A 16,395-nucleotide genomic window follows, 5' to 3' on the forward strand; every position below is an offset into this window, starting at 1 on the left:
TGACATTCATCACATAAAACCTTCAAACTCTCTCAATTTGCTTTACCAAAATTCCACCTCCTAAAACTGGCCTTCTCTCCCCTATATAAATCCACACCCGTTTATAAATATAGGAAAATGATCATTTCCCAATGTTTCACCTCCCATGACAAGCCACTCACTCAGTCCTGCCAGAATGTTCGAAACTAAACAGTTTCTATAGCAGTTTCAGAACTGTTACGAACTTTAAAATCTCATGTCCCTCCCATCATTAAGACACACAAGATGTGAAATATCTAAAAATTCTTCTGCAATCAAACCATTGCCATCATTCTGTGAACAAACCCACAGTGAACTACGTGCGTCAGGATCCCCACACCATATGCCCTTTAGTGAGCTGGAGCTACATATACTTTCCAACAAATCAATCGAGAGCTTTCCTTAAGGGTTATAAAAATTTACCACTTTAATGCCCCTACCTCTTGAATCAAATACTTCTACTACAAGTGCCTCATGCTTCATTTACATCCACAACTCTGTGTCTTATCCAGTTCCTTATAAAACTTACACCACCCCCTCTACCAACTAATCTATTACATTTATGTACAAAATAATCCTGCAAGGAAAAATTTAAATGTGGTAACAAACCAGGTTTCCTGAATACATATAACATCAGGTGGATTTGATAAATCAGAAATAAACTTAAAGTCTTGCTCATTAGAAATTGGGCTTCACACGTTTCACTTCAATATTTTTATGCCCATTATGTACCTTCACAAGGAGATTGAAATACAGATACCCCACCCATCAGAGCTTCATTTAGAGCTTCACAAATAACACCTGTTATATCCAGATACTTTTCAGCATCGTTCACAGTAGTTTTAATTTTCTCAGTACAACTAGATGTTTGAGCACTACAATTCACCACATCTGTTATGAACATCACAAACTTCGTTTTATTGACTAGAAAAGTATCTTTAGTAAGAGGAGTATGATGCTGACATATACCCTCTGACTTCACATTCTGTTCTCTGACTGGTAATACTTTATCAATGTTTGGTGTAACTTTTTGAACTGCTTCTGCATAAGACACACCTAACTGAACTTTAACCTGTTGAACTTCACCTGCCTTCTTAAGCACTTCACATCCTCTATTAGCTGCACTATGTTCTCCTCCGCAATTACAACAATTAAACTTTACGCCTTTCCAACCTTCATACTTATGTTCCCCACCACACTTACAACGTCTTATTTTCCCATGACGTACTGCTGCAACATGCCTAAACCTCTGACATTTGTAACTTCTAAGCGGGGCTGAATATAAGCTCGTACATTATAACTAAGATACTCCAAACTAATTTTATTAGGGATTTTCACTTTATCTAAACATATCAATACAGATGAACTATCCATCCTTTCCCCATTTCTGACAGCTTGCAATCTCTTTACCTCTTTAACCTTGCCTCCCAATAAATGACATTTTAATCTCTTCCATCAAAATCTCCAATAAAACACTCGTTATAACACCCCTAACACCTCTATTTTCATTAGGCTGCATAGATACCATCTTTTTGCGAAGTAAGGTCTTCAATCATAGCATGTACCTTAATCTTCTGGATAAGCCTACCATGAGGGAGCCAAAAATATTACATCAATCATTGTAATAATTATTTTGTAGTTTGACAATATTGGGTTATACCTCATAAATCATTCTTCCGTTTAATTAATTGTCAGATAGTAATTTGCTTAGATAATATGTCAGATAAAAATATGATGGCAGTGCTTTGGTTCAGGATCTAGATGATTAGCTACTGCATAAATCATGATCTTGCATACCATCATGGGAATGCCATCATGGATCCAAAATTAAATGTGGAATTAATATTTTGCTATCATTGGCCGATCTTACGGATAGTTCTAACACTATGAGAGAGATTATCTCTAGTGTCCTGGCTGGCAATAACCCGTCAGGCAACATCCCAACGTTGATTACGTAAGCCTTATGGCATTGTATGATATGCATAAATTGGATGCCATGTTTACATTGTTATAACAATACCCAGCTATACTTCAAGGCTATACTGATAAGTTTTCTGTAATGTTCTGAAAAGGGCATGGAAGATGCATTACAAATGTATGTGTTTATTACTTTCCACTTATTTCCTCTTTTTTAAACCCATCTATGTGCCAGGAAATGAAATTTTTAAATTGGGATTTTGAACTTTATTGAGGTGGTGCATTATCTTTTATGAAAACTGAATGTTAATGAAAGTCTATTGGGCATTGTTGTGTGCATTACAAATGTAAATTTGAACAGTTTTATTTAGTACCATTTTGTGTTGGCAATGGAAACAATTCTTATCAATAAAAAAAATCAAACCCAGTTTAATTTGGAGGGTTTGGATTATGTTATAAATATACCCAGATTTTCTAACCAGACTTGTTGCTGTTTTGTAGAATGATCACGAGAGCTGTGGCTCCAGTTCAACTACCCGTAGCACTACAGAGAGCATAAAATCATCAGCTAAAACTCGTCGTGTCCAGCAAGTAACCTCAACTGACCCTGACTTACCTCCAGGTGAGTGACATATGTGGTCCAGGTGGAGGTGGGGGACATAAGAGTCAAATAATACGTACATAATGAAACTTATAATAGTGAAGTATTACTGCAAGAAGAAACAATAATATTATGGTGACTAGCTTTGAGTTTTGGTATCCTGAAGATATTTTACATATACATTCATGACTTTACTGTCCATCTCATGGAGTAGGGTAGCTATCTGTTGCAAACCCACAGACTCCCAGAACTATCTTGACAACACCTTCTTCCATCTTGGCTCCCCAGAGAACTTTATTCCACTCTCTCCATTTCTCAGTCCCCATCATGTCTTTCACACTGGTACTTCTGAGACATCTTCCTTTTTCCTCATTGGGGTTCCCCTTGAACTGGATTGACTTTGGTTGTGTCTCAGCGTTTCCTGCTTTCCACTCTCACCCTCTCCCATCCAGCTGGAGCAAGGGTAGTATATGCCTTGTCCACACCATTTACCCCTCCAGCCTACATATACAACACATTTTCCACTATAATATCTGCTAATATCCAAAAGATTTTAATATGACACATCTTATGCTCCTCTCCAATCTCAGCATTCCAAAGGAGCCATTCCCTTTAAGCTTTATTCCCATCATTGCTCTTTCATCTTCAGACACCATGCACCTTGTCATTCCTCTTTCCTTGCAACTTCAGATGCAGATACTGCCCTTTTACTTTTTCCTTTCCCACCATCCAGGAACCTAAACAATTCTTCCACAGGAAGCAAAAATTCACTTGATCTTCTTCAAATTCAATGGTTCTCATGATGTACTCTGCTCTGCATTGAGTACAGCAAATGCAGATTTGGTGACTGAGTTTCAGAACACTTCTGTTCAATCTTCCAGACAGACCATAAGCTTCTAGTTTGCCTGTCAGTCTCACTTTTTATCCCACTTCTATTTGACTGCTCACTGTTTGATTCAGTACACTTTATTGTGTAACATCAAAGGACAGCATGGATCTGTTTAGATATCTCAGAACTTTCAGGACTCTAAACTGAATCCTACAACTTTGGATAACCAGTTTTTCCTATTTGTGTCTGAAGTGGCCAATTCTAAAACGAGCTTTTCCATAGGTAACAGTAATTCAGTTTTCTATCTCTACTTGTACTGAATGACCTGCTAGGTAATTCCAAATGTGTCTTCTATTTCAGATATCCATAACTGCTTGTTCTGTATCTCACAGTTCAAGTATGATCTTTTCCCCTTTCTCTCTCTAACTGCCTTCATTCATCTATACGGCACTAAAGCAGTTATGTTACCTACAGAACCATATTCTCAATCCAATTGACACACACAAAATGCTGGTGGAATGCAGCAGGCCAGGCAGCATCTATAGGAAGAAGGACAGTCGACGTTTTGGGCTGAGACCCTTCGTCAGGACTAACTGAAAGAAAAGATAGTAAGAGATTTGGAGGAGAAGACAGGAGGGGAAGGGATGAAGCCAAGAGCTGGAAAGTTGATTGGTAAAAGGGATATAGAACTGGAGAAGGGAAAGGACCTTGGGACGGGAGGCCTAGGGAGAAAGTAAGGGGAAGGGGAGCACCAGAGGGAGATGGAGAACAGGCAAGGAGTGATTGTGAGAGGGGCAGAGAGAAGAAAAAAAAAGAAGAAATAAAAAGGGGGGGAGAGAATAATAAATAAATTAACAAATAAGTGATGAGGTAAGAAAGGAAGGAGGGGCATTAATGCAAGTTAGAGAAATCGATGTTCATGCCATCAGGTTGGAATATCCCAGATCCCAGATGGAATATAAGGTGTTGTTCCTCCAACCTGAGTGTGGCTTCATCTTCACAGTAGAGGAGGCCATGGATAGACATATCAGAATGGGAATGGGACGTGGAGTTAAAATGTGTGGACATATCAGATCCTGTCCCATGATCCTTTCCCTTCTCCAGCTGTGTATCCCTTTTGCCAATCACTTTTCCAGCTCTTAGCTTCACCCCTTCCCCTCCTGTCTTCTCCTATCATTTTGGATTTCCCCCTCCCCCTCCCACTTTCAAACCTCTTACTATCTTTTCTTTCAGTTAGTCCTGACGAAGGGTCTCGGCTTGAAACGTCAACTGTACTTCTTCCTATAGATGCTGCCTGGCCTGCTACGTTCCACCAGCATTTTGTGTGTGTTGCTTGAATTTCCAGCATCTGCAGATTTCCCCGTGTTTGTGTTCTCAATCCTTTTGTGCATTTTCCATTTGTTCTCTCCATGCTTCCCCTGTCTGTAATTTAAAATATGCTTACTTTTCTGCTTCTGTTATTCTGAAGGAAGGTCAGTGTCCTGAAAGGATAACCCTGTTTGTATCTCAAACCTGACCATCTGATGCCTGACCATTTCCTGTTGCATTTTCTGTTTGGTTTGCAATGTATTGGTTTGTTCACCAATGTTTAATCGGCAAGAACAGTCACCATATGTTTCGTTAATGTGAGCTCATTTTTGTTTTATCTCTTTTCTGTCCTCTCCTATTAACTGAGAAGAAAACCTTTGCAGACTGAAATGGGGGTACAGTTACCTGGTTGACCCAGGTACTTAAGTGTTGTATCTCTGGATCAATAATTCAGGACTGTGGTTACTCATCTAGTAACTTATCTGTCATGTTACTAACCCTAAACAATATTATCTTCCTTAAATTCAGAGTTAAGGACATTTACTCAGGGCTGTGATAAGCCAGCTTGCATTCACTCTATCTATGCCCATCATAATTTTATATACCTCTATCAGATCTCCCGTCATTCTTCTACGCTGCAGGGAATAAAGTCCTAACCTATTCAACCTTTCTCTGTAACTCAGTTTCTCAAGTCCCGGCAACATCCTTGTAAACCTTCTCTGCACTCTTTCAACCTTATTAATATCCTTCCTGTAATTAGGTGACCAAAACTGCTCACAATACTCCAAATTCGGCCTCACCAATGTCTTATACAGCTTCACCCTAACATTCCAACTCTTATACTCAGTACTATGATTTATAAAGGCCAGTGTACCAGAAGCTCTCTTTACTACCCTATCTACTTGTGATGCCACTTTTAGGGAATTTTGTATCTGTATTCCCAGATCCCTCTGTTCTACTGCACTCCTCAGTGTCCTACCATTTACCTTGTATGTTTTACCTTGGTTTGTCCTTCCAAAGTGCAATACCTCACACTTGTCTGTATTAAACTCCATCTAACATTTGTCAGCCCATTTTTCTAGCTGGTCCAAATCCCTCTGCAAGCTTTGAAAACCTTCCTCACTGTCCACTACACCTCCAATCTTTGTATCATCAACAAATTAGCTGATCCAATTTACCACATTATCATCCAGATCATTGATATAGATGACAAAGAACAATGGACCCAGCGCTGATCCGTGTGGCACACCACTAGTCACAGGCCTCCACTCAGAGTAGCAATCCTCCACTACCACTCTCTGGCTTCTTCCATTGAGCCAATGTCTAATCCATTTTACTACCTCTCCATGTATACCTAGTGACTGAATCTTCCTAACTAACCTCCCATTCGAGATCTTGTCAAAGGCATTACTGAAGTCCATGTAGACAACATCCACTGCTTTTCTTTCATCCACTCTCCTGGTAACCTCCTCGAAAAACTGTAATAGATTAGTTAAACATGACCTACCACGCACAAAGGCACGTTGACTCTCCCTAATAAGTTCCTGTCTATCCAAGTACTTGTAGATCCTATCTCTTAGTACTCTTTACAGTAATTTACCTACTACCATCGTCAAACTTACTGGCCTATAATTTCCTGGATTTCTTTTAGAGCCTTTTTTAAACAACGGAACAACATGAGCTATCCTCCAATCCTGCGGTACCTCACCAGTAGATACCGACATTTTAGATATATCTGCCAGGGCCCCTGCAATTTCAACATTAGTTTCCTTAAAGGTCCGAGGGAATACCCTGTTAGGTCCTAGGGATTTATCTACTCTGATTTGCCTCAAGACAGCAAGCACCTCCTCTTCTTCAATCTGTATAGGTTCCATGACCTCACTACTTGTTTGTCTTATTTCCATAGACTCCATGCCAGTTTCCTTAGTAAATACAGATGCAAAAAACCCATTTAAGATCTCCCCCATTTCTTTTGGTTCCATACATAGCCGACCACTCTGATGTTCAAGAGGACCAAGTTTATCCCTTACTATCCTTTTGCTCTTAATATACCTGTTTTAGGATTATCCTTCACCTTGACTGCCAGAGCAACCTCATGTCTTCTTTTAGCCCTCCTGATTTCTTTCTTTAGTATTTTTTGCACTTTTTATACTCCTCAAGCACCTTATTTGCTCCCTGTTTCCTATACATGTCATACATCTCTCTCTTCTTTATCAGAGTTCCAATATCCCTCGAGAACCAAGGTTCCTTATTCTTATTCACTTTGCCTTTAATCCTGACAGGAACATACAAACTCTGCACTCTCAAAATTTCTCCTTTAAAGGCCTCCCACTTACCAATCACATCCTTGCCAGAGAACAACCTGTCCTAATCCACGCTTTTTAGATCCTTCCTCATTTCTTCAAATTTGGCTTTTTTCCAGATTAGAACCTCAACCCGAGGACCAGATGTATCTTTATCCATGATCAAGTTGAAACTAATGGTGTTATGATCATTGGAACCAAAGTGTTCCCCTACACACACTTCTGTCACCTGTCCTAACTCATTTCCTAATAGGAGATCTAATAGTGCATCCTCTCTAGTAGGTACCTCTATATTTTGATTTAGAAAACTTTCCTGGACACATTTTACAAACTACAACCCATCTAGACCTTTAACAGTATGGGAGTCCCAATCAATATGTGGAAAATTAAAATCCTCTACTATCACAACTTAGTGTTTCCTGCATTTGTCTGTTATCTCTCTCCACCAATTCTCACTGACGATTGGGTGGTGTAGAATACAACCCCATTAGTGTGGTCATACCTTTCCTGTTTCTCAGCTCCACCCATATGGCCTTGGTAGACAAGCCCTCTAATCTGTCCTGCCTGAGCACTGCTGTAACATTTTCCTTGACTAGCAATGCCACCACCCCCCCACCCTTCATCCCTCTGCCTCTAGCACGTCTGAAACATCTAAACCCTGGAACATTAATACAGTCCTGCCCCTCCTGTAGCCAAGTTTCACTAATGGCTATAATGTCATAATTCCATGTGTCAATCCACTCCCTCAGCTCGTCTGCCTTCCGCACAATACTCCTCACATTGAAATAGACACACCTCAGAAGATTATTACCACCACACACAAACCCTCTATTTGTGACTTTGCATGAACTTTTAACATCATTTATTTTCACCCCCACTCCAGCATCTGCTCTGTCACTCTGGTTCCCATCCCCCTGCAAATCTAGTTGAAACCCTCACCAATAGCACTAACAAACCTCCCTGCAAGAATGTTGGTCCCCCTGTAGTTCAGGTGTAACCTATCTCTCTTGTACAGGTCCCACCTGCCCCAGAAGAGGTCCTAATGATCCTGAAATCTGAAACCCTGCCCTCTATACCAGTTCCTCAGCGATGTGTTCATCCTCCAGAGCATCCTATTCGTACCCTCACTGGCACGTGGCACAGGTAGCAATCCTGAGATTACCACCCTCAAGGTCCTGCTTTTTAACTTCCTACCAAGCTCTTTATACTCACTCTTCAGGACATCCTCACTCTTTCTTCCTACGTCACTGGTACCGATGTGTACCGTGACATCTGGCTGCTCACCCTCCCATTTCAGAATGCTGTGCACGCGATCAGAGACACCCCTGACCCTGGCACCCAGGAGGCAACAAACCATCAGGGAGTCTCTGTGGCGACCACAGAACCTCTTGTCCGTACCTCTAGCTATCGAGTCCCCAATCACTACCGCTCTCCTCTTCTTCCACCTTTCCTTCTGCACTGAGTAGGAAGTGCCAGAGATCCGGCTGCCGTAGCTTGTCGCAAGTAAGTCATCCCCCCCAACAGTATTCAAATCGGTATACTTGTTGTTGAGGGGAACGGCCACAAGGGAACCCTGCTCTGCCTGCCCTTTCTCCTTCCCTTGCCTGATGGTAACCCAATTACCTGTGCGCTGCTGCTTTGGCTTAACTACCTCCCTAAAACTTCTATCTATAAACTCTTCATTCTCCCGAATGATCCGGAGGTCATCCAGCTCCTGCTCCATTTCCCTAACGCGGTTTGTTAGGAGCTGCAGCTTAATGCACTTCTTGCAGGTGTCATTGTCAGAGAGACCGGAGGTCTCCCTGACTTCCCACATCCTGCAAGAGGAGCATTCCAACATCCTGCCTGGCATTCTCTCTACTATAAACAAACAAAAACAAAACTTACCGGGGACCTACCCTCACCTCTGCCCGTTCACACTGAAGCCTGTTGAGCCAAAGCCATCCCACTCTACTGCCACTCACTCTGCTGCCTGCTGGATATGGTGGTCGCCTTTTCAAGCCTTTGGCTCTCTACTGGCTGACGTCACGTGCCTGCGCAGTCCAGCCTCTTTTCCCCGAGCAGTGTAAAAAAAAGGCTTCTCTCCGAGATTCCTTACTCCTTCACTCTCAGCCTTTAGCTTCAATAAAGTTCTAGAACTTGAAGCTGCTCACTCTCACCACTTCTAATCCCTCTAAGAGAATTGGTATGTGTTCCTTCATCTTGCCCTTCCTGAAGTGGCTCTTTCGTCTTACTGACGTTGAGAGCCAGGTTGTTGCTGTGGCATCACTCCACTAGTTGGCATTTCTCTTTCCTGTACACCTTCTCATTACCACCTGAGATTCTAGCAACAATGGTTGTATCGTCAGAAAATTTATAGATGGCATTTGAGCTACTGTATGCCTTGCCACACAGCATTCAAAGTATTGGGATTTAACTTGACCAAAGTCAGTATTGTAGGTCTTCAAGTCAGTTATAAACCTGATTTTTAGTGCATTTGTTAGCTAGTCCTACTAATATACAAATAAACAAGTAGGCACACTGCACATTATAATCACCTCAGTTGTCAGATTGCACATTCTTGATGCTTTGATCTTAATCTATATTTACAAATTCCTACCTTGAGATGGATGTTGGAGTTTTTGCTGTGGAACGGATTGTTCGGAGAAATATCAGTTTTTAGGATTTTTTAGCAGGTTCGATATTGTCATTTAAAGTAAAATAGGATTGGTATATGGACAGGAAAGGAATGGAGGATTATGGGCTAAGTGCGGGCCAGTGGGACTAGGTGAGAGTAAGCGTTCGGCACGGACTAGAAGGGCCGAGATGGCCTGTTTCTGTGCTGTAATTGTTATATGGTTATATGGTTAAATCTTTCTTATCCAGTGAAGTTTTACTTAAAATTTATTCACAGAATTTATATGCTACTGGCAATGTTGGCATTAATTGTCCATCCTAATTGCTTCTGAATCAATGAGGGAATTAAAGGCCAATCACGCTGGTAGGTTGGGGTCCAGCCCAACGAAGAAAGGCAAATTTCCTTGTCCAAAGGGCATTAATTCACCAGATGGTTTTCACAGCAGTGTAGTAGTTTCATGGTTATTGTTATTGAGACGTACTTTCTTAAAATTCAGGATTTCTGAAATTATATAATTTTAAATTCTCTAGTTACCTAGATGGGATTCAAATTCTCATCCTTGGGTCAGAGGTTTAAAACTGACTGCTAATCTAGTAATTTAAACTCCATGCTGCGGTACACACTGCAGTCTGCCCATCTTTTTCATTGATCTCAACTTTCATTTCAGTCTGTCTTAATTTATTTTCTTTTCTTCTTCCCTTTCTCCAACACTTCACAATCTGCTGCCAACCTCATTCATCTATGAATTGAGTTTTTTACATATTCATTTGCAGCATGACTGTCTATAATTTGTTTGTAATGTGGTCTGTCTCTATTTGGTTGATATTCTCCCTTCCCTATTTCTTCTACTCTCAACGTTTGCATATGCGGTAATTTCTTCTAATTTTGACAAAAGCTTTGTATCCAATGCATTAACTCATCTGCTTTCACTTATTCAGTTTATTTGGTTTTTATTTAAATTCCCTTTGATATTGTTACAGTCCAAAAGTGGAAACTATATTGAGAGTTCCCAAAAATAGCCTTCAGTGCCACCTGTCAGTTGTGGCATTTTCATTCTCCTCCAAACTGGAAAAAAATGAGGTCAAGCTTTTGAACATGTATGTTGGGCCACACAATCAGCCAGCAGATGGCCTAGGTGTCTGCACACAAAAAGACCATTGACTTGACATGTTAATTGGCTGGAACCAGAATCAACACGTTTTGCTGTTTATATTTGAAGGCTCAGATGATTAATTTGATTGAATACAGTTGTGTATGGATGAATATATTTCAATGTAGGATCCCTTTCTATGTACTATGAATAAATGATTAAATAAATAAATACATTGAATTATTGCTGACACTGAAACTATTGTAATGGTAAGACAACTTCTATGCATGCATCCCCCACTTAAAAAAAGTTATACCAAATCTCAATGAGAAGACATTTTGTGAACTAAGTAGTGTCTGTTCAGATAATTTTGTTGAATCTGGGCAGCCTTCTTTCAGGATCAGGTACTTGTGTTGCATCTGTGGATATTTATGTTGCTGGTTGAGATATTGATTATATGGCTTACTTCAGCCGCTGTGCACCAGCTGTGAGTGCTCTGGACAATGTAAGTGGAGGCTGGAAATGAAGCTTTCTTAGACTTTGTACAGATAGTTTGCTTTGATACTGCTTCAGTAGGATTTGCCATCAACATTCCTAATCCACATTTGCATCAGAAAGATCCATGTTACTATGATTTCCATGACTTAGTATTCAGCCAGATAGCAAACAGTAAGTTTTTCCATAATTGATAACAAGCCTTCATGTATGTGACTTTTACACGAGAAGTTGATGTGTTACTTGTATCTTTTCTCTCTGTAAGGTGAAGTGTTTCTTTTTAATTCTGCTGTTGTTTATACAGCACTCAGAATTCTTCCAGCATTCTGTCCTAATGTTTACCTTAACATTAGGGTAATGTTTAAGATGTAAGTCAATGTTTTGGGTTGAGATTCTGCATCAAGACCGATAGGGAATAGGGAAGATGGCCTTTGTATACAATGAGAAGGGGAGTGGAATGGAGGTTGGTAGGTGATAAGTGAAAGCTAGTGAGAAGGGGATGATGGACCGATGGAACTCATTGAGGGAGGGGTGGATTAAAGGTTACTAGGTGACAGGTGGAACCCAATCAAAAAAGGATGATGGTAAGATGGAACCAGGTAGGGCAGAGAATGAGATGGATGAACAAAAAGGAGTAGAAAACAAAATGTTTAGACAAGTTCATATGCAAGGGAAACATCTGATGATGTAGGTCACTTACAATTGGAAAATTCCGTATGAATACAATTGGGTTTTAACTTATCCGAACAGAATATGAGACATAGTTCTTCGAATTTGTGTGTTATGTGCTTCGGGTTGCATTTCATCTTAAATTTCCTTCATTGTGGAAGTGGGATGGAGAATTAAAATGACATGCCACTGGAAGCTCAGCGTAGCTATTGTAGATGGAGTGTAGGTGCTTTGCAAAGCGGTCATCTGGTCTGTGCTTGGTTTCATCATGTAAAGGAGGCCTCATTGTGAACACTGAGGCCAGTAGACAAGGTTGGAAGATATGCAAATGAATCTTTGCCTCACCTGGAAAGCTTGTTTAGGTCTCTAGATGCTGGTGAGAAAGGATGTGATGAGACAAATGTTACAGGGGACTGGAAGCAATTCCAAGTGAAGTTAGGAATGAAATCTGATGGATATCAGATATGACAGGGTTTTCAAGCGATTTCTTCCAAGAAGGTGTAACCTAACATCATAAATGGTTGTGATGCTTCACACTTTGATGAGTTGAATGCCTTTTATGCGCACTTTGAAAGGGAGAATAAAACTTTACCTGTGTGAATCTCTGCAGCAATAGGTAATCCTATGATATCTGTCTCAGAAATTGACATCAGGAAATCTTTCAAGAGGGTGAACCCTCAGAAGATGTCAATCGCCAGTGTACCTGGCAGGGCACTGAACATCTGTGCCCACCAACTGGCTGGATTGTTCAAGGACATGTTCAATTTCTCACTGCTGTAGCCAGAGGTTTCAACCTGCTTCAAAAGGGCATCAATCATATCAGTGCCCAAGAAGAGACGGGTGAGCTGCCTCAACGACTATTGCCCAATAACACTCACAATTACAGTGATGAAGTGCATTAAAAGTTTGGTTTCAAAGGTTTCAAGGGTACATTTAATGTCAGAGAAATATATACGATATACATTCTGAAATTGTTTTTCTTCACAACCATCCACAAAAACAGAGGAGTGCCCCAAAGAATGAATGACAGTTAAATGTTAGAACCCCAAAGCCCCCCCAGCCACACGTTAGTAGCAGCAGCAAAGCATCAATAAAGACACAGACTTTGCAGTACCCCAAAGACTACTCATTCACCCAGTAATTCAACATACCACAGGCTCTCTCTCTCTCCCTAATAAGGGAAAAAGAGTTGTCCCCATTTCACCTTGAGAGGGAAGACATAACAAACAACCCGCTGATTTACGATATTATAAGTCTGTTGCATCACTTTTTTCTGAGCTGTGTGCCCAAAGAACTCGGGTCTCTGAGCACACAACTAGCAACCAGCTAGCTGCTTTCGATCTTCCATTTCCCATGACACAACAATTTCCTGTGGAGGCACCAACCTCATGTCTGCCCACCTCCAGAGCCACGAGATCCCAGAACCCCAAAGGTGTGCTAGTCTTCTGGGCCGCATCCTTGGTATGTTGAATAGTGGCCAGTTGTGAGACCCTGTAGTGAGTCCCATTCCTACAAAGAACCAAAGTCAGCGTGTAACTCCAGGTCAGGGTCTTCAAAAGAACCCTGAAAGGGAAAAATAGAGATATTAAAGATAGAAATAGAGTTGTTTCTAAAGATGCAAGCAGAGGAGTCGCCGTTAGGCGCCATTGTCTCCTAAGCTCCACCCTTTTATGGAACACGGTTAGAATTAACTCCTTCCTGATTAAGGAACTGGACTCGCTGATTTGCCTTTGGACACAGCAGGTCTACAGTGGATGTAGTCTCACCAGCTCTCAACTTGGTCTTGGACCATAAGTGGGAGAGGACAGGGGAAACAGTGCAGAGTCTAGGTATGTTGAAATGAGTTCATTGTGGTAAGAGCAGGTAGAAACAGTGGGCTTACCAGGGCAGTTTATTGCACTTGGATAAGAGATAGAAAGTTCTAATCTTCACTGTAGAGGGGAGATTAGAACATAGAGCAGTACACCACAGGAACATGCCCTTTGACCCACAATGTGGTGCTGAATCAATTAAATTAATCATCAAATGGCCAACTAACCTAATCTCTTTTGCCAACACAATTTTCCAAACATTCATGTGTCTATCTAAATGTCTCTTAAAAGTCCCTAATATCTGTTTCTACCAGCACCCCAGGCAGTGCATTCCAGGCACCCACATTCTTTGCATTTATATTTTTTAAAAAAATTTGCTATTCATATCTCCTTTGAAATAATCCCCTCTCACCTTAAATGTATGCCCTCTGGTATTAGACATTTTAACCCTGAGAAAAATATACTGTCTGTCTCCTTTTATCTAACCCTCTCATAATCTTATAAACCTCTATCAGATCTCCCCTCAGCCTCTGCTGCTCCAGAGAAAACAACCCAAGTTTGTCTGACCTCTAGTTATAGAACGTTCCCTCTAATCTTGGCATCATCTTAATAAATCTCTTCTGCACTCTCTCCAAAGTTTCAATATCCTTTCTATAATGGGGCAATAAGATCTGTAGCAGTCTGGGAGACGCTGGAATTCATTTGTGGGGTCATGATCCAGAGGGAGGTATATGGGAGTGTCAGAAAGCTGGCATCAGGCTTCTTCAAAGTAAAGGTCAGTGCAACAGATAACCGTATTCCTTCGTATCTGGTGGTTTGAAGCCGTAGAACATAATTCTCAGTACAGCATAGGAACAGATCTTTCAGCTCGCAATGGCAGCACTGGCAACAATGCCAAATTTCACTAGTCCCATCTGCCTGCATGTGGTCTATTACCTTCTGTTTCCTGGCTGTTCATGTGTCTGTCTAAATACCTTTTAAATGTTTCCATTGTATTGCTTCTACCACTTCCACTGACCATTCTCTCTATATAAAAAAAATGCCACATAAACAGAAGATTAAACCTTTTTCCCCTCTCAGTTTAAAACCCTCTAATACTTCATATTTCTGTTCTGGGGAAAAATTCTGTTTACTCTGTATGTCCCTCTTACAATTTTATAAACTTCTATCAGATCCCCCAAGCCTCTGACATTCCATACAAGATGATGCAAGTTTGTCCAATCTCCATGTAACTTATATTTGCTAATGCAGGCAACAGCCTCTTCTGCACTCTCTTCAAAGCTTCCCCATCCTTCCTGAAATGTGGTGATTAGTCTGATGTGAGCAGAATGCTGCATATTTGAAGCTGGTGAGGTTGGAATGGCTGACGAGAGTTGAGAAGTCCAAGCAGTAATTCGAAATGACAAAAAATCAAGAGAATTCTATATCCCAGCATCAATCATTTTGTTTGTCTTCTTATGTTAGGGCATGTCGTTTCTTGACTTGGCCTCAGTAAAATCACTGCTGCTTTCAATTCAATCCATTTCAAGTTTAATTGTCATTCAGCCATACATAAGTCTTCATGAATACAGCCAAATGAGACAGCATTACTATAGGGTCAAGGTGCAATACAATACAGCACACAAAAGATAGCAAGCACAAAAAAATAGTATCACAGTTACAGAATAAAAGTTCCAAAAACTCACGATTCCATTCCATTTTCCCCACCTGTTTTCCATTTTGCTTTGTCTGTTCTTGAATTCCAAACTTTATAGTCCTTCAGTCTATCTAATCTAATCTGATCTAATTGGGTGGTACAGTAGCATAACATTTTGTGCAATTACTTTACAGTGCTAGAGACAACTGATTGGGTTTTGATTCCTGAAGCTGTCTGTAAGGAGCTAGTATGTTCTCTGAGTGCTCTGGAGTTCTTTCCACATTCTAAATATATACACTTAGGTTTAGGGTTAGTGAGTTGTGGGCATTCTGTGTTGGCACTGGAAGCATGGTGACACTTGCAGGCTGCCCCATCCCAAGCCTACAACTATGTTGGTTGTTGACGTAAAACAACACATTCCACTGTACGTTTCAACATACATGTGACAAATAAAGCTCATCTTTATTTTCTCTATCAATTAAAGTAATACACAACTGATGCTGTTTACTAGGGTTTCAGGTTTTATTTTCTTGTTGTTTGCCAATACCAGTCTGCACTTGGCTGCAGTTTTCAATACAAAAAACATTATAGATCTAAACATATAAGGGCAAACCTTATTAATGACAGATGATTATAGATGTCCTGCTATAGCTAGATTTAGCTTATTAAATTTCAGAGTATCAAATTGCATGAAAAATAACTATGGATTTGAGTTGAAGTGCTACTGTTGTATGTAATGTTACTTCTGTGATGTATTTTGTTTGTACTGAAAGAGAACACTGTAGCCTAAATATATGATGTATTCACAACTTCGCAGAAAAGGTTTAAGTTTACAAATAATTAGATTTGTTTTAAAGTAAAGCTTCCTTTAAATTTTAACGTGTTATTCAGTGTTTCATGAACTGGTAGAGGCATTCTCATATCAAAAGATGCTGTACGCTTTCAGCTCCAAAGTCATAATATAATATTTTTCCTCATCATGAATGGAAAGACTGAAGCGTGAAATATATTAAATGAGAACAGTGAGTGGGAACTATTTTGTGGATAATATTATCAAGGGGCTCCTATTGATATATCAAACCATAGGGGAAGTGGTTTAGT

The 16,395-nt window shown here is 40.4% G+C and overlaps 1 protein-coding gene across 11 annotated transcripts in view; it reads left to right on the top strand.

The window, feature by feature from the left end:
* LOC140728102 (intermembrane lipid transfer protein VPS13B-like) overlaps positions 1-16,395 on the top strand; it is a 1,021,046-nt gene that overhangs the window by 52,667 nt on the left and 951,984 nt on the right. For all 11 annotated transcript variants that reach the window (XR_012099001.1, XR_012099002.1, XR_012099004.1 and 8 more), the window contains exon 4: positions 2,437-2,557. Coding sequence is in view for 8 of the 11 variants with exons in the window: in XM_073046336.1 (XP_072902437.1) it covers positions 2,437-2,557 (121 nt within the window). In the remaining 3 variants the exon portion in view is untranslated. The remainder of the gene's footprint in view (positions 1-2,436; positions 2,558-16,395) is intronic.

Source organism: Hemitrygon akajei, chromosome 1 (genome assembly GCF_048418815.1).
Source record: "Hemitrygon akajei chromosome 1, sHemAka1.3, whole genome shotgun sequence".
NCBI lineage: Eukaryota > Metazoa > Chordata > Chondrichthyes > Myliobatiformes > Dasyatidae > Hemitrygon > Hemitrygon akajei.